Source organism: Amphiura filiformis, chromosome 15 (genome assembly GCF_039555335.1).
Source record: "Amphiura filiformis chromosome 15, Afil_fr2py, whole genome shotgun sequence".
Taxonomy (NCBI): Eukaryota; Metazoa; Echinodermata; class Ophiuroidea; order Amphilepidida; family Amphiuridae; genus Amphiura; species Amphiura filiformis.
The window spans coordinates 21,546,620-21,574,605 of NC_092642.1; the positions used below are offsets into that span (position 1 = coordinate 21,546,620).

At 36.6% G+C, this 27,986-nt stretch overlaps 1 protein-coding gene across 1 annotated transcript in view; it reads left to right on the plus strand.

The window, feature by feature from the left end:
- The window catches only part of LOC140171384 (protein misato homolog 1-like), a 55,321-nt gene that overhangs the window by 962 nt on the left and 26,373 nt on the right, over positions 1-27,986 (plus strand). The window contains exons 2-3 of the mRNA XM_072194629.1: positions 16,407-16,499; positions 17,755-17,873. Coding sequence (XP_072050730.1) covers positions 16,407-16,499; positions 17,755-17,873 — 212 coding nt within the window. The remainder of the gene's footprint in view (positions 1-16,406; positions 16,500-17,754; positions 17,874-27,986) is intronic.

Sequence of the window (27,986 nt, forward strand, 5' to 3'; positions counted from 1 at the left end):
TTCTCATTTTGCAACCAAAATAAATAGGCTTCTCATAAAGCTTAAATTTGCGGGACATTATGCTGGCCATCTATGGATTTGAAACATGGCGGATATACCAAGCACCCTCACTACGTTCGGGTCTGTGAGGGTGCTCGACCAGGCATACCCGTCTTTCGCGGTTCGTAAATAAATGCAATTTTCCAAATGCATCACCACCCTCCTAGTTTTATTGCGAACAATTTTACCAACTCCTTAATTTATCAGCGATTGATCAGTCGTTTCATTTAATTCATTTTAATCAACTTCTTCCTTGTCCCCCCCATGACAGGGTGCATCAAAAGCCCCTCATGTCAACCATATTTTTTCTACCTAGAGTCAAACTGTGCCATTTAACTAGAAAATCATCCCCTCCAAATTTAAATTCAATCGGAGGTTGGGAAGGGGGTCCACCGTGAGCTTAAAGTTCGGACAGAGGCAACTAGTAAAAGTTCGGCCGGCAGCTATTGAATTATACAGTTATACATACATGTATATTAATAGCTGCCTTTAGTGAATATTTTTATAGTACCTCATATCTCAGACAATACTCAATAAAATGCAAATCCATTTGAACTAAGCTATTTTCAGACATATTTGAGGTCATAATAATAGCTGCCATGTGCATGTTTCTCTATTTACTGCTGTTTCTGCATGGAAAATGGATCCATCACACGCTACAAGCTTAAAGTTTGTGTATGATAGGTGCGTTTAACTAAATGATAAATCAATCAGGCAGCTATTTAGTTTTCATTACTTTATACTGCACATCACTGTGGCTGCCATATGAATAACAATGTAATAAATTGCTTAATATTTATCAGTCCATATGATATGCTTTCTCAGATTAGGTGTCTGTTTTCTATCTTGCTCCACCACTTGCAAGACATTTGATTATGTTCCTCACTCTGGGCAGTAGCTAGGATATCTGTATGAGTTTCACAACACTTTCTGCTGCATCATTTACCACATTGACGGCTCTAACACTGCTACACAATATCAGTAAAGCTAATGCAGAATCACATTGAACAGCTTCCGCAAGGCACTGTGACAACAAAGCACCAGCTACTAAAGATATGTGAATTTGTTGTATTTGCAACAATAATCTAAAGTTCCTGCTGGATAACATGCAGTGTTGCTTCTGCCCTGCCATGGAACGATCTTCAGTTGTACAAGATAGATAGATAGATAGATAACAATCTTTATTCAGGGTATTTCATTCAGTTTACAAAAACTGGTCTCCCATGAGACCCTGATAATAATTAAATAATATAAGATTTTAACAATTTACATATCAAGAGATAAATTACATAATACAAAAGAAAAGCAAAATTGAAAAATGTGTACATATATGTACATGTAGGTAATATTTACAAATCAAGATGATAAAATGCATTTTATAAGACATGAATTTTAACAAACAGGAAGTGAAATTTAGTACTAACAGAGGTGGAAAGGTGTGAATTATATGCTTATCTTTGATTTTAACATATTCACATTCATTGATGTAAGATTAATTCGAACATCAGAAGACAGTTTGTTCCACACTGAGGCACCTCTGTAAGAAAAAAGTTCGCTTCCTGAATTATTATTCCAAGATGGCAAGACAAGTGTATTACAAGATTGACTTCTGGTACATTTTGAATGAATTGAAGAAGTAAAATAAATTGCCATGAGAGGTAAGAAGGAGCATCATGATGAAGACATTTAAAAACAGTTACAAGAAGCTGTTTATCCCATCTTTCATTTAATCTGTCCCAGGAAAGAGTGTAGATCATGGTGGAAACCGGAGCACTAATGACAGCAGAAAAAAGAACACGAGCAAGTTTGTCTTGGGGAATTTGGAGAGAATTACAATGTTCAGAAATGCAGTTTGACCAAACAGGACTGCAATAATCAAAATGTGGGAAGACCAATGCATTGGCAAGTAAATTTAATGTGGCTGGAGGAAGATAGAACTTAACTCTGCGAATGACACCAATACGCTTTAGAAATAACAGAAGAAATATAATTGATATGTTCATTCCAAGTTAAGATTGGATCAAATATGACCCCCAAATACTTAAATTTATCAACCTTTTCGATAGACTCACTACCATAGATAAGTGAAATGTCATCAAAATTTTTCAAAGTATGATTTGTTCCAAAAAGCATGTACTTAGTTTTCTTAATGTTAAGAGTAAGCTTGTTGATTTCGAACCACCGAGCAATTTTTAACAAGCTATCATTCATCTGAGACTGAAGAGCATATGGTTCTGACGATTTGAAAAGCAAAGTTGTATCATCAGCATACATAACACATTTACAATCAATACATTCAGGAAGAGAATTAACATAAATTATAAACAACAGTGGACCTAAGATCGAACCCTGTGGGATGCCGATGTTTACATTCTTAAAATCAGAGAGTGTAGAGTTAACATTGACTGATTGTATTCTACCACTTAAGTACGACCTAAACCAATTTAAAGTATTACCAGTGACACCATAGCTATGAAGCTTTTGAAGAAGAATTTTGTGATTTACAGTATCAAAAGCTTTTTTGAGGTCCAGGAACAATGCTCCTGTGACAACACCCTGATTCATGTTATTTAAAACTAGCGGGATGCCCGCGCTACGCGCGGGCCCCCGCTAGCTGAGTAAACGGGAGCGGTCACTAAGACGGGAAGAATCACTTAACAGGAGACATAATACCATGGCGATTGATACCATGCCAAATAGCTATCGTTCCCCGCATCCTTCCCCATTGAAACGCCAAGATAAAGTGAGTGAAGACCAAGAAGAATATATATGAATTAGAAAATAAAATTACAAGTCTGTTAAATGTTGCTTTATTTGTTAATTTGAATGCTAATGAAAGTCTTTCTACATGTTATTTTCTATTTCCATGGGCTAAGTCCATTTCCATCATTTCTTAAGCAAAGTTAAGCAAACAGTATTGATACGCAACTGCGTCTTGCCATTTTGCACCATGCTGCGATTTTCATCACCACCCACCCCACATCAACCGCGATTTTCATCATCATCAGAGGAGTTAGCACAGAAACGGATTGATAAATTATATACGGGAATAATTAAATGATATCACATGCACGGGATTGGGTGTTATACATAAATGTAAAATTAAAGTAAATGGGAGTGACCAGTAACACACGAGTAATCACTAAACAGAAATATATAGGGAAACATGAAACAAAAGTGAACCTTTAAACATGTCAATTCTTGGAAAATAAAACACGGCGAAACTAAAACATGCACAACATTAGACGATATCTATTAATATTATGTGATTCGGTTTATTTCATTTGTAATATTTTTTAGCGAATATCAAAAGTTTGTTCAGATGGCAGTTAGTGCTCATGTAAATTACATTTCTTGTTATGTAGTTGGATGTGAAGATCACAATTATAATCGGATGGCAGTCAGGGCTTCTGTGTAAACTACATTTCTTGTAGTGTCATTGGATGTGAAGATCACAAGATTTTTGCTGATCCTGTACGGGAACACCCGTGTAAAATTGTCCGTGAGTGAAACACGGTGTTTCTAGGTTGAGACCTGCTGTAGCTAGAGTTTGGCCTTGAGATTTAGTGATAGTCATTGCGAAACAAAGTTTCATAGGAAATTGCACCCTCCGCAATCGAAATGGTAGCCCAGTATCTGTTTCGCACATGACTACTCGGGGGACTAAATACTGTGGTGCCTTTGTATGGCCCCCTTGCTACAGCACATTGGATGACATTGGGTGAGAGGTTTGTGACGGTACATCTAGTTCCATTGCATACACGTGGAGGATCTAGAGACCGGAGAATAATAATTGGTGCACCCTTTTTGAGCTGAAGAACATGTGGTGGCATACCCGGAGGTTCAATAGAATTCAAGTATTCTGTCGGATAGATTACAGCATCACTGGGATCCATTATTGTGTCAATAGATTTGTATATGGTCGCATTTCCTGGGATGTTCGCCAGTAGTTGGTTGTTTATGTATCCCACACTGTCATTTTTTGGAGCCAGAATAGCACGTTCACAAAGCCAGGTGGTATCTAGGTATCGGTGATAGAGGTCTGGGAAAACTTTGTTTTTCAACTCCTCAATGGAATGAGCAATCGTGGCCAATTCAGTGGGTATTTGTATCCAATCACTTCCATGGTCTGCTGTAGTTGGTATGTTGCCATTGCCAACATCAAGTAGGAGTGATGCAAAGCTTGCAGCATTGTTGTCCCCATGAACATGTGCACGCATGTTGGTTTGCAAGTGGAAGGTATGAATAGAGGGCCACAAATATGACTTCTTGAGGCAGGCACGTATCTCATTGGCCCGTGTCCCACCTCTAACGACTGGGAGCTGCTGACGAAAATCTCCTCCTAGAATCACTGTTATGCCACCCATGGGTTGGTTGATGCCTCTGATGTCTCGTGTGGTTCTATCAAGAGCCTCAAGGGAAGCCTTATGAAGCATTGTAGCTTCATCAATTATAATTGCTTTTGTGTTGCATAGCAGTGTAGCCAACGCAGTCCCCTTCCTGATGGCACAGGTGGGTGTGTCCATGAGGTGGGCATTGAGTGGAATTTTGAACATACTGTGGGCTGTTCTACCACCAGTGAGGTTGGTAGCGGCGATACCTGATGATGCTGTGGCTAGAGCAATTTTTGTTTGAGACCTTAATGTAGCCAGAATCAGATTGAAGAGGAAAGTCTTACCAGTGCCTCCTGGTGCATCAATGAAGAAGAGTTTCCCACAGTTATCATCAATTGCGGATAGAATTGAGGAGAAGATTGTTCTCTGTTCTGGAGTGAGCTTGGATGCATTTTCTCTCTGAAGGCGGCCATCTGTCGATATTGTAAGTGGTCTCCCTAATGATGACTCTTGGAATATGAGTATCTCTCATGACATCTGTAGGTTTTGGAAGTCCAAATTCTATCGATGGTTTGCCTGTTAAGGACTGGATAAGTTCATCTAACTCCAGCAGTGCTCTGTCATAGCTATTACTGTAGCGCAAGTTTGCATCGGAAGTGGCTTGTTGCTCCTGGAATAAGAAGTCTTCTGCCAAAGCATCACGATGTGCTTCCCAAAAGACATTTGGGTCCGCAATCTCACAGGATGTGATAATGATAGCAAAGAGTGAGCGTAGAGCTTTAGGTGATTTGAAGGCCGTAGCTTCTTCCATGCATAGATGCCAGCTTCTGTCATCTTCTAGTAGACCACGACGATTGCACGATTCTCGGTAAGTAGGAAGAATCTCACCAGCAAAGGATCGGAGGTCTTCAAATGATGTAGGGCCTCGGATCTCATGTAATAAGAGTCTAAGGTAATAACATTCCTGTTGCTTTGGGTTAATCATGTACACTCGTCCAATGGCATCAGATTGTTTAATACCGAGATGGCCTTCTACTTCAGTGCCGGTCTTCCTTCTGACCCACGCCTTATTTGGTTGCCAAGTATAGTACTTTGGAACATCAACATAAAGAAGAGAGGCAGCAAATTCATCTGTTTTGCACAGAATGAAAAACGCTGTCAACGTGGTTCTTGGTGGATCTGCTACACGGTCAAGGGCATTTCGTGGGGTGAAGTAGACACGCTGTCCATTTTCAAGATGACAGGCGAGGGCAGTGACAGATGGATATCGTTCGTGGATTGGAAAATCCAATATTCTCCAGCAAGCTTCCGAGGAGCTGACATATCGGCCTTCTTGGTACATGGTGATCTCATTCGTGTTGTTTTCCTGAATGTGTTGAAGTGCAAATGCTGCAGCATCATTTCCTTTATGCACATACTTAAGCACATATTTGATGGACTTCACAGACATACAGAGCTCAACATTAGCATGAGCTTGAATGGATCGAAGCAAGTACTTATTGTGGGGAACCACCCATTCGTTGCCTATTGTAACATCCTGCCAAGCGCTACGAATGCGCATTCTCATTGTGAGCTGATGTCCATCATCATCTGGAGATCTTCTTCTATACTTTGATAACCATCATCCCCTAGCTCAGTAGTGAATTGATATGGTTTCGAAAGCCTTTTGTACACTTGCCGCCTCGCATGCAGGGTGAATTGGGATTGAATACACCACAAGGTCCATGTATCATATGAGATTTCACAAGTTGAAATAGGTCAGGGTCTTCATTGACGTCTGGAATTTCTGCGCTTATGACGGAATCAATATCTTGTAGGCGCATTTTGTAGTCAGGCGACATCCACAAAAGACAGTGAAGGTGAGGGAGACCTCTCTTTTGCCACTCAATGCTGTACAACCTAGCACGAACAGTGCCGAAGATTTTCTCCTTGTTGATGATTTGAAGTAGAGATTTGGTTTTCTGTCGAAAAACCCGAGCAACTATGTCAGGTCGGTCACTTGCCTGTTGACCTTCAAAGACCGAAGAAGAAATTTCATGCCATTTTGGATTTGTTGTGACTGTTAGGAAGATGTCTGGTCTTCCAAATTCACGGACGTAGGCCATTGCGTCTTGAGCCCGTTCGTGCATGTAACGGGTCCTCCTGTAAACGTAGCTGGTAGAATAATATGTTGACCTATTGCTCGAGGATCAGCATCCGTTTCTAAAATAGAATCTCTTAGATGTGCATAGCTATCGGCCCTCATTTCCTTCTGATGTAGGCGTAGGTACAGAAGTCTCTGTGTTTCAATTTTGACATACTGGTCGACACAGTACTGCTGAAATAGCCTTTGAGCACGGTGGAGATGATTTAGCTGATTATCACGAATCATGAGTCTAAATGAATAATACATCATGGGCGACATTTGTTTGTTTGTTGATTCTCCTGTTACTGGGTTCTGAAGTTTCAGTGTGCCAGGTTCCATCCGTCTGTGCCTGCTGGAAAGAGTAAAGGATATTGGAGCGGATCATATGACCTGTGGGACTCTAATATTTGTTGTAATTCTCCACTCGTGTGTTGGAGGACAATATCGCGCTTATTTCCCAGTGATGTATTACTCACTACGGCAGCTATGTCATCACTTGAAGCTGGAGCATTGTAGCGACGCTCATGTTGACCTTGTGGTCTGTTTTCTGTCGATATGGCAACAGAAACTTCTGCAATTTGACCATGCTCACCGCTTTCGATCCGCTCTTTCGCTGTTTTAAAAGTGGCGATGTAGCTGTTATGCTGATGCAACATGTCTTGTAGTAATTGCAGTGTTCTTCGTTGCAGATTGTTGTGAAGTCCTAAGCGAGCTTGTATTTGTTTTTCTGTATTGTCGATGAAATAAATTTGAAGATACCTGTGTTGTTGATCTGAGAGAGGGCAGAGACTGCCTATCCGGTGATGTATCTGTCCGTGGATTCGAATGGATGGATTCCATCCACGCATTACAACCTCCTTGGCGCCAAACGATGTCATGGCAAAAGAACAATTGTATTGTCGAAGGAGTGTACGAATATTTTTGTTGTCTGTGCTTGATGAATTTAGCATGGTCAGTAAGGGCTCTGGTGGATGGGGCAATGGGGGCAGGCTGACTTTGCCACCTGAACAACACATGCCGGGCGTTTCCCCTTTGAATTTCAGTGCACCACAGTTGGTACATTTCAAATTCATGTTACCAATGTCTATGAGATTGTTGAAATTGCATGGATGATAATTCCGGGCAAGAGGCTGAGGAGCACGAAGAGATGAACCACTATCTGTTGAACTTGAAGCATCCGCCTCGGTTATTATCTGTAAACAATTTTAAAACGAAACGAAATTTAAACGAATTGTATTGTACAAAAATGAACGTCAGATAGTTCAATGACAATATGTTTCCGATCAATGTAGGCCTCTACAAATAAATCGGAGCTTTTTCAGAGCTGAAAGTCAAAGCACCTCGGAGCCTGCTCGCGAACAAGGTTTAGTGATCTTCCTTTGTTTGCAGTGCCACCTTTTAGGTCTAGGCCTAAAACTTTATGGCGGATTTAAGAGTAGACTTTTTCCTTTCAACATGTTCAATATGATCATTCTTTTTCAATTGCCAACTCCATGACCACCATATAGCATGATCAGATCACATATAAATTAACAGGGGCTGTAAAATAAATACTGCATTTGAAAAGAAAGACAAATGTCGGATAAAAACTATACTAATGGAAACAGCCAGCTTTTTACTCGCACATGTACATATTGCACCCGATATTTTTGCACGTGTTGCTCCACGCATGAGCCACCAACGCAGTGTGATTATCCATATCTATATGTGGTCTGCACTTTAACGAAAGGAAGGAAGGAAGGAAACCCATAGTTACGTAAAAATAAATTTTAAAAAACCCTTATGCCCATTTAACATGTTTAATGAACGCATAATCACAGAGTTGTATTTGTTTTAAAGTACTTACATCTACAGCTTCATAACGCTTGGCCCTCGTGGTCTTCATTCTTTTTGCGTGGTTTCTTGCTTCTTTCCAGTTTGTTGTTGTACTACCTATGAGTCGTCTTTTCTTTGTCATTTTAACAAAACTAAATCACGATTTATAGGCCTAGAATAATTAATGAAATTTTACACTGACTGTAAAAATAAACGATCTGACGAATCATAGGCCTAGAATAAATAATGAATTATTGTACACTCCATTAGGCCTACTCTCCACACAGGCACTATAATAATACTATCACCACTCTACCAGACCACTGTTTCCTACGTTACCTTAGTGATGACGCAAAGACGATTTCAATGCGCGTCGTAGCCTTAATCTCTTGGATGCCAACATCGGTGCAGTGGCGGAAAATGTGGCGCGTAGCTCTGCGTAGGCGCGAAAAGCTCATAAGATCCTTATTAAATTACGCGATGTTGTCCATCCGCTACATAGCCTGAATCATTTCTCACCACTCTACCAGACCACTATTTCCTACGTTACCTTAGTGATGACGCAAAGACGATTTCAATGCGCGTCGTAGCCTTAATCTCTTGGATGCCAACATCGGTGCAGTCATGGCGGAAAATGTGGCGCGTAGCTCATGCGAGGCGCCGAAAAGCTCATAAGATCCTTATTAAATTACGCGATGTTGTCCATCCGCTACATAGCCTGAATCATTTCTTATCCACCTCAGAGTTGGCAGAAAACGGTGCATTGTAGCTCTGCGTATTGTTTTTGAATGGAAATATTATTACGCGGTTCACACTGTCCTTATTACCCACAATGCCACTGCGATCGATTTTGCATAGCAACACGACAGTTTTTTATGTTATTCTCTTAGTTACCCCCAAATTGTGCAAAAACGAACGTCCGATGGAAAAATGGCAATATATACCCGATCAATATACCACTAAATCAAAGCCGAAAGCCTAGGCAATTCGGAGAACACTCGCGCACAAGATGGGCAATCTTCCTTTTATTTATATAGATGTAATCAGAAACATCAATAAGAGTAGTAGCAGTAGAGTGATTACGTCTGAAGCCAGACTGACAAGGGTTTAAAATGTTATTTTCAGTGAAGAAATTGTAAAGTTGATCGTGAACAGCTCGCTCAATAATCTTAGAAAGGACAGGAAGCACAGAAATTGGTCTATAATTATTTACATCATACTTATCACCATCCTTATGAATAGGAGTAATTTTGGCTTGCTTCCAGTCATTTGGAAAACAAGATGTATAAAGCGAAAGATTACAAATATAAGCCAGAGATTTACAAATAACTGGAGCAGCCAATTTTAAAAGCCTTACATCGAAATTACTAATACCAGGTGATTTGCTGTTATTCATCTTACAAATTTCATCAAAGACAAATTCAGGTGTAATATAATCAAAACAAAATTGAGCATTAACACGATTACCCAGAGCACATTCTTTGTCATCATAATCATTACTGTTAAATTTAGTGGCTTAGACTGTTTCCAATTGATGCAAAAACTCATTGAATTTGTCCGCAGTTTCTTTATCATTAGCTGTGATTCCCTCATTAGATTTGACAGCATGAACGGAAGACTTATTGTCAGGAATCAACTTTTAATAGTAGACCACAACTTTTTAGAATTATTTACATTTTCATTAATAGCATTACAGCAGTAAGTCTTTTTCAATGACTTATTCATATTATTAACTTTATTTCTTAACACTTTAGCAGACTTCCAATCTTCAGGATTGTTGGTTTTGTGTGCTTTCTTGAAGTGGTAATCTCTATCTTTAGTTAATTGAATAAAGTCCCTAGTAATCCATTCAGGAAGTGGTGATCCTTTCACAAGCTTTTCTTTTATAGGTGCATGATCATCACAAACATCATTGAATAGTTCTTTCCAAACACTTAATGCATCATTAACATTATTACAATTTAAAACCTTATCCCAATTTTTACCCCTAATAGAATTAACAAAATCATTATCATTAAATTTTTTCATTGAGCGATACTTAATTGTTTTTGAAGGAGCTTTTGGCTTTTTATTTTTCCGTACCAAGTAAATTAAGGAGTGATCGCTGATACCAAAACTATGAACACCCGAGTCAGAAACTCGATTAGGATTAGAAACAAAAGCAAGATCTAATTTTGTTTTGGTTGTTTCAGTAATTCGTGTATAATCATCAATAAGTTGCTTCATGTTACAATGAGAAGCAACTTTATTTATTTTACTACTGTTACATTTTTTACATAAATCCAAATTAAAATCACCAACTATTACAACATCATCATAAATAGAAGTACAGTTTTGAAAGACTAAATCTAATTTGTCTAAATAGGCAGCCTTTGAATCAGGAACTCTGTATACAGTTCCAAGGAGAATTGGCCTAGTGTGAGGAAGATTGATCTCAACCCAGAGAGCTTCAACTTCATCATCATGCAAATCAGATTTCTCTTTGAAAACAATACCATCTTTTACATAACATAATAATCCACCATGCTCCATTGTTGTTCTATCAAGTCTACAAAATTTAAATCCTTCAATTGTAATATTACTATCATTATCATCATTATTCAGCCAAGTTTCTGTCAAGCACAAAATATCAATATTATTTTCATCAAGTAAAATTCTGACATGGTCCACTTTGTTTCGTAAACTTTGAATATTAAGATGAGCAATTGTGAACCCCTTAGACATTTTACAATTATAATCAATAAATGGTTCATTACAAAAAGGAAGTTCAATGAGACATGTTCTGTAAAAGCATGAGTGGCACCAGTAAGAGGCATTATCATTTTCAATAGATACACAATCAATATGGTAATTTAGAGAGCATTGAATACAAGTGGTTTCAGATTGGGATGCTCTTATTTTACAATTACAAGTGCCTCCTGCAGTATGCCAATATCAATTTCGGTGTTGCAACAAGTGCACGCAAACCAACCCACAAAGCCCTGAACAGACATCTGTGGTACATGTATCTCACCGAAGAGATGGCACCGCTTGCTGTCTTCAGTGGAAAGATACCAGTACAATAGAGACAAGCTTTAGCGAGAAGGCTACTTCATCTTCAACCTGATGCAGTAGCACTAAAGCCATGTATTCACTTGGCGCAGATTTTGGAAAGCCAAAGTTCCTTGACCCTGAGAATATCACTTAGTCAACAGTCGTCCAAGCTGATTTTGCAGGCAAGGTTCACTATGAACATCCTGCAGATCAATAACAAATTCCTAGCAGACAATGTTGACACTTGGCCCGAGTCCTCAGTTTATCTGCAACTGCTTAGCAATGTTAGAAAATGTGGTAAATGATGCAGTAGAACGTGGTGTGAAACTCAGTGCAGATTTCCTAGCTGCTGCCCAGAGTGAGGAACATAATCAAAATGTCTTGCAAGTGGTGGAGCAAGATAGAAAACAGACATCTAATCTGAGAGAGCATAAACTGAATGATGCTACCTAATTTGCCAATATCATATGGACTGATGAGCAACATAGATGAGTACATTTATTACATTGTCATGATTGTTATTCATATGCCAGCCACAGTGATGTTCAGTATAAAGTAATGAAAACTAAATAGCTGCCTGATTGTTTTGTCATTAGTAAAAGGCACCTATAATGCACAAACTTTAAGCTTGCAGCACACGATGGACCCATTTTCCATGCAGAAATGGCTGTAAATAGGGAAACGTGCACATGGCAGCTATTATTTATAACTTCAATATGTCTGAAAATAGTTGTTTTTGGGCTAAAAATCACGGTGATTTTCACCCATATTGCGCTGGGTTTTGTTCTACTTACTTCTTCACGGCGTTTCAGAATAAAAACGAAATATCCGTGCTGTCTATGTAATCACGAAACTACAGAGGCGTTAGTATCCATTAAAATTTGTCATTACTACTTCATGTTGATATTCAAACAGTGCTATAAAGTTGTCGTACCAAGAAATGTGTTTGTATTAAAAGAAATAATTGTTTTACAACTTCCATGAACTAGCATTACTTTTATGCAAATCAGAAAATTGCAACAGATATTTTTCATTTCTTTCAGACTGAGCGGTATTGCCAGATTGTACGTACAGTTGGGCTACATTTAGCCTCATTTAGTTTTATTGATACTGTCGAAATACTTGCTTGCATGTGCTTGTTGCTTGACTGTAGCGTATAGAATGTGTTAATGATACTATACGCCTTCACTTGGCTCTGCTGATGTAACACCGTAACGCCCTCACTCAGGCTTGCTGGTTTAAGGAGAATCCTTTAATCGGTGTAAATGAATAAGTGGAGCTAAAAGGCGCAAGGTACCATTCGAAGTAAATTATTGTACATGTACCGTGCCAATTTGACTTTCTGAAGGGGGGGTAAGATGACTCGTAGAATCTGTATATACTAGATTGAGAGATCTGATACTGGTAATAATATCTGGGTAAACGTGGAAGTTAACTTACAAAGAACGTCATTTATATTTATCAAACATTTAAGGGGGTACTACACCCCTGGCCAATTTTGTGCCTATTTTTGCATTTTTTTCAAAATTATAGCGCATTGGTTACAGGTAAGATATGTATATTATAGGGGCAAAGACTACAACTACTGCACTGAAAATTCAGCAGCTCAAGGCAAGTAGTTATTGATTTATTGATCAAATATTGGTTTTCCCTCATTTTTGACTGTAACTCCACAACTGTTGTCTGTGCTGAAATAAAATTTCCAGTGCAGTAGTTGTAGTCCTTGCCCCTATAATATACATATCTTACTTGTCACCAATGCGCTATAATTTTTGAGAAAATGCAAAAATAGGCACAAAATTGACAGGGTGTAGTAAATTCTTAAGGCTAAAGGCAAAAATTACATGTGAAAATGTTATTCTGTGGATGAAATTTATTGTTAGAACACGGAGATAAAATAGCATTGAATTGTTAGAAGATTGATGCACTTCTATCTCACAATACAAGCAAGCCATCATCATAGTCATCATGATATCAGGTAAATTACATGATGTGATCACGCACTTCTTCCACTTGACTTTCACTTACCTGTGTTTTCATTGGTCAATTGTTGTTGATGTGCATTACTTACAATTGTATTCATTGGATACTTTTGGTGTCAAACTTGAAGTAGCTTGGCACGCTTTGATCATGCACTTCTTCCACTTGACTTCCTCTTACCTGTGTTTTCATTGGTCAATTGTTGTTGATGTGCAATACTTACAATTGTATTCATTGGATACTTTTGGTGATAAACTTGAAGTAGCATCGGTATCGATCGGCGTGCCTTGTCAATATCGTGACAAAGACTTTGTTGATTCTTCTCAATTTTGTGCCTGGACTCGAGACGTTAAGGACCTAAACATCGATTTGTCAGAAATTTTTTTCAATAAATACGGCAATAATGAAATTTAATGTTCAAGTATAAATAAGAAAAAGTCATTATTACTGCCAATATATAGTCTCAAATATGGTATACCACATTTAAAACCAATACAGCATTCTTTGATTATAACTTCAAACTGCGCTTGTACTAATAATTTTAGTATGTTTATGTGACAAATATGACCATTCACTTATAATAATATTAAATTATCATGATAATTATCATTAATGACAACACTGTACACTACCAGTATCTAGCTATGTATCAAAGACATTTACTTCATGTAAACACCAACGCTCTTATCATGTAAATATTAATTGTATACCAATAGCTCAGGGGTAGCACTAACCTGCCAGTTACAAATGTAAATATGTACATTATTAAAATTGCCAGAGGTCTATACTTTGAATTTGTTTCTCTAGCTCACCTGTAATGGGTTTGAGCACTCTAAATTCCAAAGTTAGTCACTTGTAAAGTATACTTGTTATTAAAATTACTATATATTTTTGCACGAACAAAACTCAATATAATGCCAAACTTTCACTTTTAAGTCTTTCATCTTCATTATAAGTGACTTAACAAACACATGAAAACAATTCATATGCCAACCACCACTAACCTTCTAATGACATTCATATTTTGTTATGGATATGACTGATGCACATAAACTTATTTACATGCTTTTATGTTATCTCGATCTTTATAAGATTCTATTTCCAGTATTATTAAAATTACAAAACTACATTGCATGTGTCTGTAGTAATTATTTGTGTTTCTTTTAACCAACCTTTAGCCAACAATTGCCTATCAAGAATTATCCAGTGTATTTTTACTACATGCCCTACTTGTCATTTGGCAATTAAGTGATTATTATGAATAATTATAAAAACATTCGAATAAAATAACTACACCTTTATCATGGCACTTCCTCTTGATTCGCCCTGTTCCTTTTTAAAGGAATTTTTATTGCTTAGTTCAAATGGATTTGCATTTTATTGAGTATTGTCTGAGATATGAGGTAATATAAAAACATTCACTAAAGGCAGCTATTAATATGTGTGTATAACTGTATATATAATTCAATAGCTGCCGGCCGAACTTTTACTAGTTGCCTCTGTCCTAATTTTAAGCTCACGGTGGACCCCTTCCCGACCTCTGATTGAATTTAAATTTGGAGGGGATGATTTTCTAGTTAAATGGCACAGTTTGACACTAGATAGAAAAAATATGGTTGACATGAGGGGCTTTTGATGCACCCTAACTGTCTGTTGAGTGACGTTATTTCCACTGCCCCCCCCTAGCTCACATCCCTCTTCTCCCTCTTATCCGATCGGCCTCTTATCTGTCCCTCGTATCATGGTTTTAGTACTTCTCCCTAGTCAACTGCTAAAACATTTGTGAATGTGAAACGTAAAATGTACAATTTTCAAGTCAGTACGTATATAAAGAGCTATAAAGTAGGTCCTATCCCGGGTCCTATGCTCAAAAAATTTACAACGGCTATTAATTTGTATTTTTGCAATGTTCGCAAAATTTGATGATCACCCATGCATCGCGGATTGTTAAATAATATCACCAACCCATGGCACCCATGCACTCCCCTCACTCATTATGATTTTCCGTGCTTAATATTCCCACTTGCTTTAGAGGCAGCGTGTTGTCGCGATGGCGCGAGATGACGCGAACTAAATGATACGCGTTTTGTTGTTTGACGCGGCGTGTTGATATGCGAAGACGAGATGTAGTTGTTAGGCGGACATGGTAACTGATGCTCACTATTTTGAAGTCCCTGGGTATTTTTAAAACTATTTTTGCTCATTTTTAGACTTAAATCACTAAGATTTTTAAAAATGAGGTGAATATGCAGCGTAACTCGGTGAATGATTAGGTTTGCAAAAGTGAAATTTGCAGTTGCATCACCACCGTTCGAGTTTTTATCATGAAAAGTTTTGCAACTCGGTAATTTGTTATAGATATGAGTATGATCAGTATCTACATACATGTAATAAGTTTAACTTACTATCCACGACCAGTACCAGTTGTAGTAACTACAAATTTCGAACGTTTGAAGACTTGTTCTCAAGTTGTAGAAGGTGCCATAGGGTGTCTTCAGTGTTAATTGTTTTCGTTATAAATGTCAATAATTTGCTCCTTTTATTACATGGCCATGGCTTACTCGAAAACTCTAGCTTCGAAATCTAGCTTAGAGTGCTTTGCTATGGTTTTTCGGTCGGACAGCGGTGCAATTTTTTGCACCGGAGGTTATTTATTCTGGTAATGTTGAAATTTGGATGAAAGTTACATGTATTTTGATGAGTCAACTGTATCTTTTGAGCTAGATTTGCCTATTTTGGGCAGTCTATAATTTTGCTGAAGTGTAATTTTAACAACATTTTTGATGCAATCGCCTGCCGTGATCGGCTGTGTTTACTTCTGAACTTCCATTGCTTTACACGGTGTCATGCTTCAGCGCATCCGACTACATTTTGAATGCTACGGTCTCTAGCCTAGAATGTGAAGCTATCAGTGAGCAAATTCTTGGCTAGACTTCTCAAGCAATGCATGGCACACGCACCTTTCTACTACTGTGGTAGGTGCTATACACGTTTCCTCCGAAATGTTCCTAGGAGGATGTAGAATCTAAATGTATTTTTAATTTTGTTACCCATGATGTCAATATTTTTCTCATTTACAGGAATCGTCCTTCTGCTATGAACCCATTCCTGGATCATCTCCTTCCAAGCAAATTGACCATGATGTGTTGTATAGAGAAGGATTAACTATCGCGGTAAGGATGTATTAGGAAAAATGTTGCAATGCCAACAGAAACCTTATAGCTATAAATTTAATCCAAGTGTTGATGAAGCTTTTAAATCATTTTGTTGTAGTCACTGTTTTTGTTGTTGCTCCCATTATTGTTGGTTAGTGCCGTACTATTACAAAAGGATGGTCCACAATAGAGTGATTCACGCAACATGAATAGGGGATTAAAAAACTGTGAAGTAGGACCATGTGCTTCTTTTGTCTAATTTGCCATTAAGATATCGAATGGAAACAGTTCAGACCCAGAACACGATTATGTCAGAAATTAATATCTTGTTCTGAGTCTGATTATTCGGACTAATTGTTGGTATCATTATTCTTCTTTTGATAATGAAATTGTTTTGTACATGTACTTGTTTTGATGAGACAAATACCATATTTGTTCCATTAACCGTCCATGCCCCTTTAATCGTGCCCACCCAGCAACTTTACTACACATGATCCTCTATCATTATGTACACATAAAATCCATATTCTGGCCCCTTTTTTTACATACCGTAAAACGGGGCTACTTTGCCACATTTTTTGGATGCTGTGGTGCGCCCTCTTTTTATGTTTGCATGAATTGTTACATATATGTGTTTTTAGGAAAGCTATATGCCAGTGCATTTGCATATATATATGTATAGTATGAAAACCATTGGGGCACTCTGTGTCCCATTAAAAAAAAATTAGGTGGCAAAGTAGCTCCATGGGTTGGGGCTACTTTGCCAGGCCTCTCGACATTTAAATTATAAAAATATAAACAGTATAAAAAATAAGCACTCACCAAAAATTACTTTGTTAAACGCCCTGTGTGGTTTTATATGAATAGAGTACTATAGAATATGATAACTTTAAAACAAGGTGATTTTGTATTGTAAAGAATCTTCAAGTTTTTCTTTGTGTTATTGTCTTCAAATGGAAAAAAATACATCTATCAAAGCTGTGGTGTACATTCTTTTTGTGGTGCTCATCTTCTTAGAGAAATATAGAAATAAAGAAGAATTGTGTGATTAGCACTATACCTTAATAATAGTTGCTATGTGTATGCAAATATATGCAAGTTTTGATTGAAAGAAAAACCATTCTGCATTGGAGATATTTTGCCTAATGAATTAAATATGAAAAGGCACACTATATTTTAGACATTTCATAGTTATCTCTATGTCCAATACAGTTAAATTGCTAATTTACCCAATCCTTATTCTTCTTGTTTACTTGTTATGAATTTTATACAGGGTACTCCTACCTATACACCCCGTCTAATTGCTTGGGATCTGAAGGGTAGTCTGAATACCCTGCGAGCAGAGGGAGTGCTCTATAATGATGTACCGGTACAGGAAGAAGATATAAAGTGGTAAATATACACCCTGTCTATAATTAGGGATGACCAATGAACCATCAACTTGATTAGAACACTCCCATAGACATGCAGGGAGCTCAACTGTGCACTGCTTGCACAGACATTTCTAAATTGAGCTCATTCTTTTATTTTTCATAATTTTCTGTAAAAATTGGGGATGTTAATGCCAATTATGTTTTGTAACTATCTTGCAAATTACAGCAATATAACTTATTTCATTTTCCTGTAAGTGCGAGTCAAAATTGGTCCATCGCCACAGTGCGCTTTAATTGCCAGTGGCTGAGTTCAGCACTGCTCAAGAATGGCACAAAATATTCATGTCAATAAGATCAGGTGAACAACGTGGCCTACTGAGCTGTAATTTGGCAGAGTTGCCAGTTATACCTCTATCATACCCTCTGTAAAAAGGTTAAAAAATTGAACAAGTAGATCTCGAGTTACAAATTAAATCACCAGCTTCCCTTTGGAATTTCCATACTCCTTTCAAATCATGCTAAGAAGACACCTTTCTGAACATAAATGTGAAGTTTCGTGCTCATTCGATGTATTGTTCACCTGATTTCAACCCTAAACGTTTTCTTATATTTAGGCCTATACCATCTACAACTTGCTGCTGGCTATACCTTGTTTTAGAACTTTCAAAAGAAGTACCTGAATGTGCAACCATAATTGTTTCAAAATAGCCCGCGAAAGTCATGCAGCTAACTTCGAGGTCATGCATTGAATTGTATTGAATAAGGAATACTACGGAACCAGCACCTTTTGTTAGAAGTCACACATGAGCATGATGAGTGAAGTGGATAACCTCTATTGTTGTGAATGAGTCAATGACCTTCAATGACACTTAAGATTTTCTTTGCATACACCTACTAATTGGTCATATTAAACCCAATAACATTGACATTTTTGGTTGTGAAAAAAATGTTCACCTGTACTTAGTGCAATTTTGATTTTGTGCCATATCGGCCATCTTGGATGATTTTTGCCAAATGTTCTCTAATGCATGATTTCAATGCCTCGGTTTGAAAAAATAATTTATGCCATTGACTAGTAAAGTGCCATTTCATAAGAAACCCTTTGATACTTTCACAATATGTTGTTTCATGTTTGCATATATATGTTAAAATAAAGAAATATATAAAGGTAAATATATGCTTATGCCAATTTTGCTCCCAATTGCTATTTTTGGACCTTGTCATTTCATTTCGTTCCAATGACCGGTCAGAATGGGCAACTTTGAAAATTCATAATTCGAAAAGTTTTTGACCGATTTTGACCATTTAACCACCAAAATACTTCTATTGATGAGTTCTATCCAGAAAACGACTATTTTAAACTGTTGTGATTTGGTAGTTCAAAGCATCTTGCGAATGGTAGTGAGCTTTGGCAAAAATTGCATTGATGATTTCATAGTGAGCGTGTAGAAGAATTCAAATATTACAGGTATATTTTTGTAGTTTTTTCTGTTCTTAGGTTATTATGTTGTAAAGAGGGCTGAAACAACAACACTTTTGTAAAACGTACATAACTCATTAACAACAATAAATCAAGCACGTTTTCAAAGTATATGATTTGTAGAATGAACTTTTGCAAAACACCAAAGTGTTATTTTTCAATAATATATTGATTTAAATAATGAAAATCAAATTTTTGGCTGCTTCTACCAACAATACATCATGTACCCTTAAGGGTAGTCTCAGAGCAGAGGGAGTGCTATATGCAGTAGGAGAAGTCAAATGGCGCCGTTTTCCCAATTTTGGCGTCGAAAGGCGCCATATGGCGTCAAAAGGCGCCGTTTAGCGTCACTTGGAGTCACTGGATCCATTTTGGCGTCACTGGCGCCAACTTGGCTCCACTTGATCCATTTTGGCGTCACTGGCGCCAACTTGGCTCCACTGGATCCATTTTGGCGTCACAGGTTCCAATTTGGCGCCAGTGGCGCCTTTTCAGCATCATGAGATTTTTTTGGCGTCATTGGCGCTGATTTGGCGTCGGGTTATTCTCCCGCATGGTGTTAGTGGCGCTAAAGTGGTGATCTGGTGCCAAACCTGCATCAATGGCCAATTCTAACATTGCAATTAAATTGAATAATGAATATTTTATTATTGTGACATTGTCTACCATTAATTGGTGAATAGACATCATGAATATAAAATTAATATGCATCTGAGCATTGAAATCATCAACAACCACCCCGGGCGGCAACCAGCATGCGTGGCATGTACCATTGGATGTTGGTTTTCGAATGCACCCCTTAAAAAACACAGTCCTTGATTAGCGCATGTGGAATGTAGGCTAAATTCCTGACATCATCTGTATGTAATCACAAAATTACTAAAATGTGACCGTACACCACGAATGAGCCGTAAATGTCCTCAATTGTATTCTGAGTTACAGTGTAAAATGGGCATGAAGGTCGTATTCATATGTACCTCAATTTGGTGCAACGTGTACCTCATTTAATGAGATTCACGTAGCACTAAATTGAAATACCTATGAATATGACCTTCATGCCCATTTTACACTGTAACTCAGAATACAATTAAGACATTTACGGCTCATTCGTGGTGTACGGTCACAAATAGTGATTCTGGACCTAAAAATTATTTTCAGTTATTTTCAAAATATCCTTTGGTAGTACATACCAGTACATGGTTCCACAAAAATGCCTAATTTCACGGCCCAAAATGTATGTAAACAACAGATATACAGCAACTACTTGTGACTTGAAAAATGTACTAGATGTGAAGGTTTCCATTAATATTGAGTTCCTCTTTCAGTTGAAGAAACATTTAGAACAAAAAATATTTTTACAAATAAAATATGGGTATTTTTAGAATCCTTTCCAATGAACAGTCTCATACCATTTATATCCAACAAATACTTACCCATATTAGATATTTTGGGTCTATAACAGTAGGTCCATCTTTTCTTAAAAGAGTCATTTTAAATGTTAAAAATCAAAATTGTGATCATTATCACTTTCAAAAGTTGTGTGGTTATTCGCATTGCTTTGGTTACTCGCATTGGGCTATTCCAGAAAATAGATGCACACCCCCTATAGAGGAGTTCGGATATCCGGACTTTTTGTCCAATCGTGATTGTTGGAAATCCAGACTTTTAAAGTGTCCAAAGGTAAAAAAAAATCCGCAGAAAAATAGTTCAAATCAGAAATCCTCAATTTGAGAGCTCATTTTGGACATTTCCGTGATTTTTCCTTCATTTAATTGGATTTCCAAGCTTTTTCAAGTGACATTGGCAACTGGAATTCCAGTCATTTTCAGAAAGCAGACTTGGAAATCCGGACATTTCTTTGATTGAAAATTTACTCCTCTATAGGGGTGTGCACTTATTTTCTGAATAGCCCATTACCGTGTTACAGTTTTCAGTTGCTCACTATTTTATTGTGCTGGTTATTCTTTTTTTTTGTTGTTGATAAATTTCACAGTTGGTATTAGCGGTAGAAGCATAATATGAAATGGCATTAAAATAATCTGCCCCAATCAAGAGATATTAAAAAACTTGGTCTTTCCGTTACTCGCATTACACATCAAAATAACCTCAATGGCTGTGCATTCATATTTGTACAATAGGAACCCTAGGTGGAAATTGTCTTTTGATTTTGAAAGATCTTAATTGGTACCACCAAAATTCATTTTACTTTTATGGAAACAAATTTTTTGTAGAAAAATATTAGACTGAAAAATGTACTATGGAATTACATGATTTTTACTCCGAAATCACAGCTTCAGAAAACAAGATTTTTTCCTGTGAATATGATATAATTAGAAGGAAAAAATTTATACCTCATTCCATGCATATGTTAACAATAACTTTAAAGTGGAAAGGAAGCTCAGGAATGATTTTGAATTTTTGAGGTCATGTCCTTGTTGCGTGGAATCGCCCGTATACAAATATTGAATGTTTATGAGTTCAAAGGTAAGAAAATTTTCATGAGGTGAAATATGGACTGCTCCATCCAACAAGGCTTTGCCGAGTTGAATGGAACAATTCTTATTTCACCGAATGGAATATTCTTCCCATTGAACGAATAAAAACATTAAATATTTGTTTTATATAACTCATATATGGTCATTTTCACAGTAAAGGGTGTAACTTTTGATTTTTAGGGTCAAAATTTCAAACCACTTAAATATGTTACTGTTTACTGAAATCATGCAAAGAAGCAACTTAAATTCCAGTAAAATAATGTTTCAAGGCTTAAACCTTTTGATTTATAATAAAAAATTTGACATTTCCATAACATTTTGGTTAAAATCTAAGAAAAATGTATTTTACATAAGCTCAGAAAATTATGACATGAAAGCTGGAATACATGTGAAATTACATTCCAAAGTAAGTCAACAGATATAAGTTAAATTTTATACCATGTTTTGCTATGTTTGCAATTGCAGGTTTGAAATTTTTTAACTTCAAGTTTCATTTCCAATGGAAATTTCCCAACCTTAAACATATTTTTAAAAGTTTTAATTGGGTTCCTAAATAATTTGGATGTCTAACTTCATGTACAAATACTACTTGATGGGAGCCAAGTTTCACAGAAATTGGAGTTTGTTTAGAATTGGCAATTCAAGCGATTTGTTTTCGAAGGCTTCAGTTAACAACACAAGTGATCATAAAAGCAAAATATTTGGCTAACTACTACAAGTTGACATGAAAAAATAGGTAAAAAATATCACAATTACCAATTTTCATGCTTTGCTTCTAGAAGTATTGAATTTCAGTTGTGACAAAAAGTATAAATTGTCACAGCAAGTCATTTTTTTTTTTTTTTTTGCTTCATGTTAACAATGGTTAAACATTGCAGAAGCAGTTTTTTTTGAAAAGAACACTGTTAGGATCATCTAAGCTGTTATTTTCTTGTGTGTATTGAATCAATGATTCTATGCAGCAGATATTGTAGATTTATCACACTTAAATTTTTTCACCCATTTGTTAAGTATGGTGTTAACTTGCATGTGAAGCCTTCAAAACGGGCTTTCTTGGGTATCAGTATATTTTTCAAACATTAACCATAATATCAACACTTGTTTAAATTGATGACATTCTGCACAATCAAGTAACAATTACAATGCAGATATCAGTATGAAACACACCAATTTAGATGTAGAAAGATGATAATTAATCTTAATGTTGTTTCGGAGACTTCATTTGTTTCGGCGGCTTCAAATGTTAACGGAAAGTTTGTATTGGGTCCCATTTTCAAACGGTGATGTATATCTCAACTGTTTAAAAACAAGTGATCTACTTTGCTACATTTTGATAAATAAATTGGATGAGCTCTTTTATTTATATTTGCATAAGCAGAGCTAGCTGAACAGTTTGTTTCGGAGGCTTCAAAAGAGTTAACGGAAAATCGCCTCTATGAAGTCAAGATTTTATAAAAAATTTAAAAGCTTGCAAATCAGCTAATTTTTGTTACCCATTTCAAGTTAAGTTATCAACTCTTATGAATCAAGAAGAAATGAAGAAATAGCATAGAATAATGAACTAAAGCTATACCCACAAAGTTTGTTTTAAACAATTGTTAACGGAAAATGAAGCCTCCGAAACGACAAATATCGAAGTCCGGTTCTCAAAAATACAGGGCTGTTCACAATTAAAACTAATGTGGCAATTTTTACTGAGCATATGACTACACTTTCAGCATAGGAAAAATTATCCATGAACTGAAGAAAACACATGGCTTTACAAAAAATGTTACTGTTTTTTTAGTACATCAAAAAGGCCATATTTATGGACATTTTAGCCTGCCAAAACTGAACGCAGTAACCCCCAAAGCTGATTATGCTACCCAAGGTAGCTGCTAACTAGATGGCTTATGTGGCCAAAAATCATGGAATTCTGTAGCTTTCTACGGATCAAAATGTTAAAAATCCAAAGTTACACCTTTTACCATGAAAATGACCATTATGTATTCATGTATATTCCTTTTCTTGCACTTTTAAATTATAAATCACCAGGAAAATGAAATAAATTGAAAAATATAATAAGCTATATTTATTTTCGAAACGGCACCCACACCTATAATTGGCGAGTGAAGGTGGTCACCGCGGTCTCTATACGCACACGGATGTCAGGGCTGCCATGGTAGCTCTGCGCAAGTGCAATAGTCTTTTTCTTAATATAGCAAAAATAATCAATAGTAATTGACCAATCAAATGACAAGAATCTTTGTATGAGTTACTAGTATATAAAACATTTGAACCCTGGCCTGCTCACCCCTACATGTATGATGCTACACCACTGTTTGATGCAATGTTTGTCATTGTGGCACATGTAGAAATTAAGTTATCAACAATTTTCACTCAGTACTCTCTTGATTGGAATTGCCCATCAGTTGACAAAAAATTTTCTTGCTAAATAAAATACATTTGATATTGTAATTTCACTTGTGAATGTGGGAACTGGGAACCGTTGGGAAGCTCTATGGATGCTTGAGGTAGGCCTACATAAAGTTGTTGTAACATAAATGAAATATTTTAGTCCAAATGGTAAGGAAGATGGGAGATCTGGGATGCTACAAACCACACAACCCAGTGTTCACATGCACAATATACAAAAACTTCAAGGTCCCTCGAGTCATAGAGTTTGAATCTGGGCTCTCATCAATTTGCACGGGCCCAAAATCAAATTGTAGGATTAATGTTAAAATGGTTCATGTATTGTGACACTTTTTAAAACGTTCAAATCAACAGCAGGTAATGCAAGTCAATCTTTGTAGGGCTGTCCACATCTTCAAATAAATGTGGGTATCATGGTGTTTGAGGTTTTGGCTGCTGAATATATCTAGTAGTTTGTGTTGATTTTGCTCTAATGTAATATGTCACTGAAAAAAAAACCTATATTTTTTTAAGCAAACATGGTACCAAAACCTACAAACAATGTAACATATGGTTGCCAATTTTTCAGAATTGCTTGGCTTGAGATATTGAACGGACTGCGGGCATACCGGGAATGAAATATTGTTTGCTAAATAAAATTGTTATTTATTGGGAAGAATTGGGGAGTGAGGGAAGACACAAAACATTGTCTCTGATTATATTTGATGTGTGAGATTTTACTGTATCATGGTGTGTGATATCATTACCTTGGCATGTTATTTTAAGTTAAAACTACCGTGCTATGTGGGCATGAGAAAGTGCCTAAATTTGTGATACTCCCGCTGAATGCATAAGAGAACCAAATAGGTGTCATTAAATACCAAAGGGGTTGCAAACTGAGCCCTCTTACATTCCCAACTAATTGTTGATGTTCCCAAAACTTAAAAATCTATACATGGTATACTACATTTTGTCTTCCATCATGTGTACCAGCTGCGTTGGGAGGGGTTCAGTTGAGGGACTCAGCCTTAGTTATTATGAAATTGAGGATGAACATTTCAATGATTTCAGTAATTAATTGAAAACCCAAAATACATGCCTTTTACATGTGTGCAAAATTTTCCTTTATCCCAACTAACTGAAATAATGCATACACATAATTGCTTTCCTTTTTGTTCTATTCTATTTATGCAACGATATTCTTATAATTCTACCAGTGAATCTTTATCATTACTATTGAACACAAAATATTGTTTTTGATACAAGTATTATTGTAAAACTGTGTTTGCTGCCCCCAAATGAACAATTGACATGGCAAATCCACAGGTTACATTCATATACTGCCATCTTCTGATAAAGTAAACATTGCAACAAATGTCCAGGTTTCAGAGATCAATTTCTATTGGTGTAAAGTTTTACTTTTCTCCCAACCAAGCCCCTGTTTACATTGTGAAACAAAGCAGACTGTTTTTTTATAAGCAGATGTTTCTGCATTGATTACAATGAGGTAGAACCAAAGCATACTGACTCCACCATGTTTGTGTGTCACTCATGGTTGCAAAATATTGTATCTCTTGATTATGTTGCTATATGCCTGGCAAATTTTAATTCAATGTACATTGTTGTTTGCATTCTGCATGGAACGCATTGTGCCATTCCGCGGTATGGGTAACATAATTATTTGGAATTTTCTTCATTTAATTTTAAGTTTGTTAAATGTATTTGGCTGTATTCCAGAAATTAAAGGCTCCCCCTCCCCCTAAAGAAGACACAGGATTCCCAAAATTTTTAACCATTTTTTGCTCTGGAAATTCCCTCCAAAAATGGTCATTATTTTCACAACCCTAAAGAAGAAATGGGAATTCCCAAGAAAAAGACACCGCTTTATTTTAGGCTTGGGAATTCCCAAAAATTTAATCATTTCATTGTTCACTATTGGGAATTCCCATTTTTTCTTGGATAAAATTTTGATCTGGGAATTCCTAAAAAATTATGGTACAAACTTACATGTCTTTTTAGGGGGGATACCATTCATTTCTGGAATAGCCCATTTCAAATGTTATCAACATTTTATGTTAAATGGTATAATTTTGTGGCTTACCAAGAAGTAAAATGGGGGTAAATTATCCTTCTAGTAGACCTTTCCTATCAAATGTTATGATGGGCCTAAGTTATTTCCTTTCCTAAAATCACTGTTTTTGTTATTTTGTGTAAAACCATGTCAATTTTGAATGACTGGTATAATTATTAGACTTATATTATTTAAAAGGATAATATATTGATTTTAATAAACAAAAGATGTGAACTTAATTTGGCTTTTAAAAGGGCATTTCGTGATCCACAGCCTCATCCCCCCACTTTTCTCAAAAAAAGTTGAGATTTTTATATGACTGAAACCTCTGGCTACATAATGTTTATGTACAAAATATTTCTTGCAGATTAATTAGTTTAGCAAAGATATTGTGAAATTTGAATTTCGTTCTGGTGCACCAGAACGAAATTACAACGCATTGTCTATGGAGCAGTGTGCATGCATAACTCGCCAACACAAAATCGGAATCAACTGAAATTTTGGGAATAGGTTTTTTTCGTGGATATCTAATGAAAAATGACATAAATAGAGGATGCTAGGATCACGAAATACTCCTTTTAAGAGTACAATGAGCATTTTAAAATATCTTGTTTATATTTTTGTTGGCCAAAAGCAAGGTTGCAAAATCAGGAACTGCAGAGAGTTTCACCAAAGAAATGATACATTTTTAAATCTTCAATGTCAGCATTTTCCACCAAGAAATATTTTGTTCACACCTTTGGCTGTCAATTTTGGGAAGATTGTAACCAATTCAACTTAATGTAATGGTTCCCTTCATCTTATCATTTCTTATGCTTTTCTATATTTCTAAAATTGACAAAAAAATTGGTGTAAATGGCTGTTTCCATGTAATCTGGCTTCTTTTTGAATTCTCCTAATAGCTTAAAATTAAAGAAGCGCTGTATATCAATACTTACAGGCCCTTTCAGTGATCCCAGTGAAAATTAAAAAAGAATAAAATTGTTTATAAATTGATTAAAAGTGAAGGATAAGCCATGTTCAGCCTTTGTTTAAAAGAAACACGGACTGACTCTAAAACTGTGTCCATGTTCAGCCTTTGTATGTACAAGAAACAAAGATACTCTAAAACTGTGTCCATGTTCAGTTAAATACATCATACATGTATATAGCTATATGCAGATACCGGTTGTGTAATTGAAATATTTTCACGGCAATTCTGTCACTTGTAAATGCTAATTATAACTTATTGTAATTTTAATTGCCGACGCAGTTTAAACTTTATATATGCAGACATGGATATGCTCATGCAACTTTCCACCTCAGGTGACTATACCTGAGGTGGTCACACATTACTCTGCCAAAATAACAACTGACTTTTGTGTATGCACAGCATGTGTGTCATGTACAGCATGCTTGTGTTTTAAAGCATTAAAAGATGCAGTATGACAATCAAAGTGTGATGTCAAACTTCAGGTGATGGCAGGGGCGGTGGTTCTGGCCCCGAGTTCTAGCTGTACGTATACAGTGTTATAAATTCCATGTACTTGCTAGACTTGCATCTAACAAAGACAGTCATGTTGCTTCAGTGGCGTAGCGTGAGTCATCCTATGGGGGGAGGGCACCAACCATTTAAATGGTTAGGGCACTGGCCTGATTGGGGGACACAGGCCATTTTTCTGCTTCTTTTCCTATGGATTTTCTAAGTTTTCA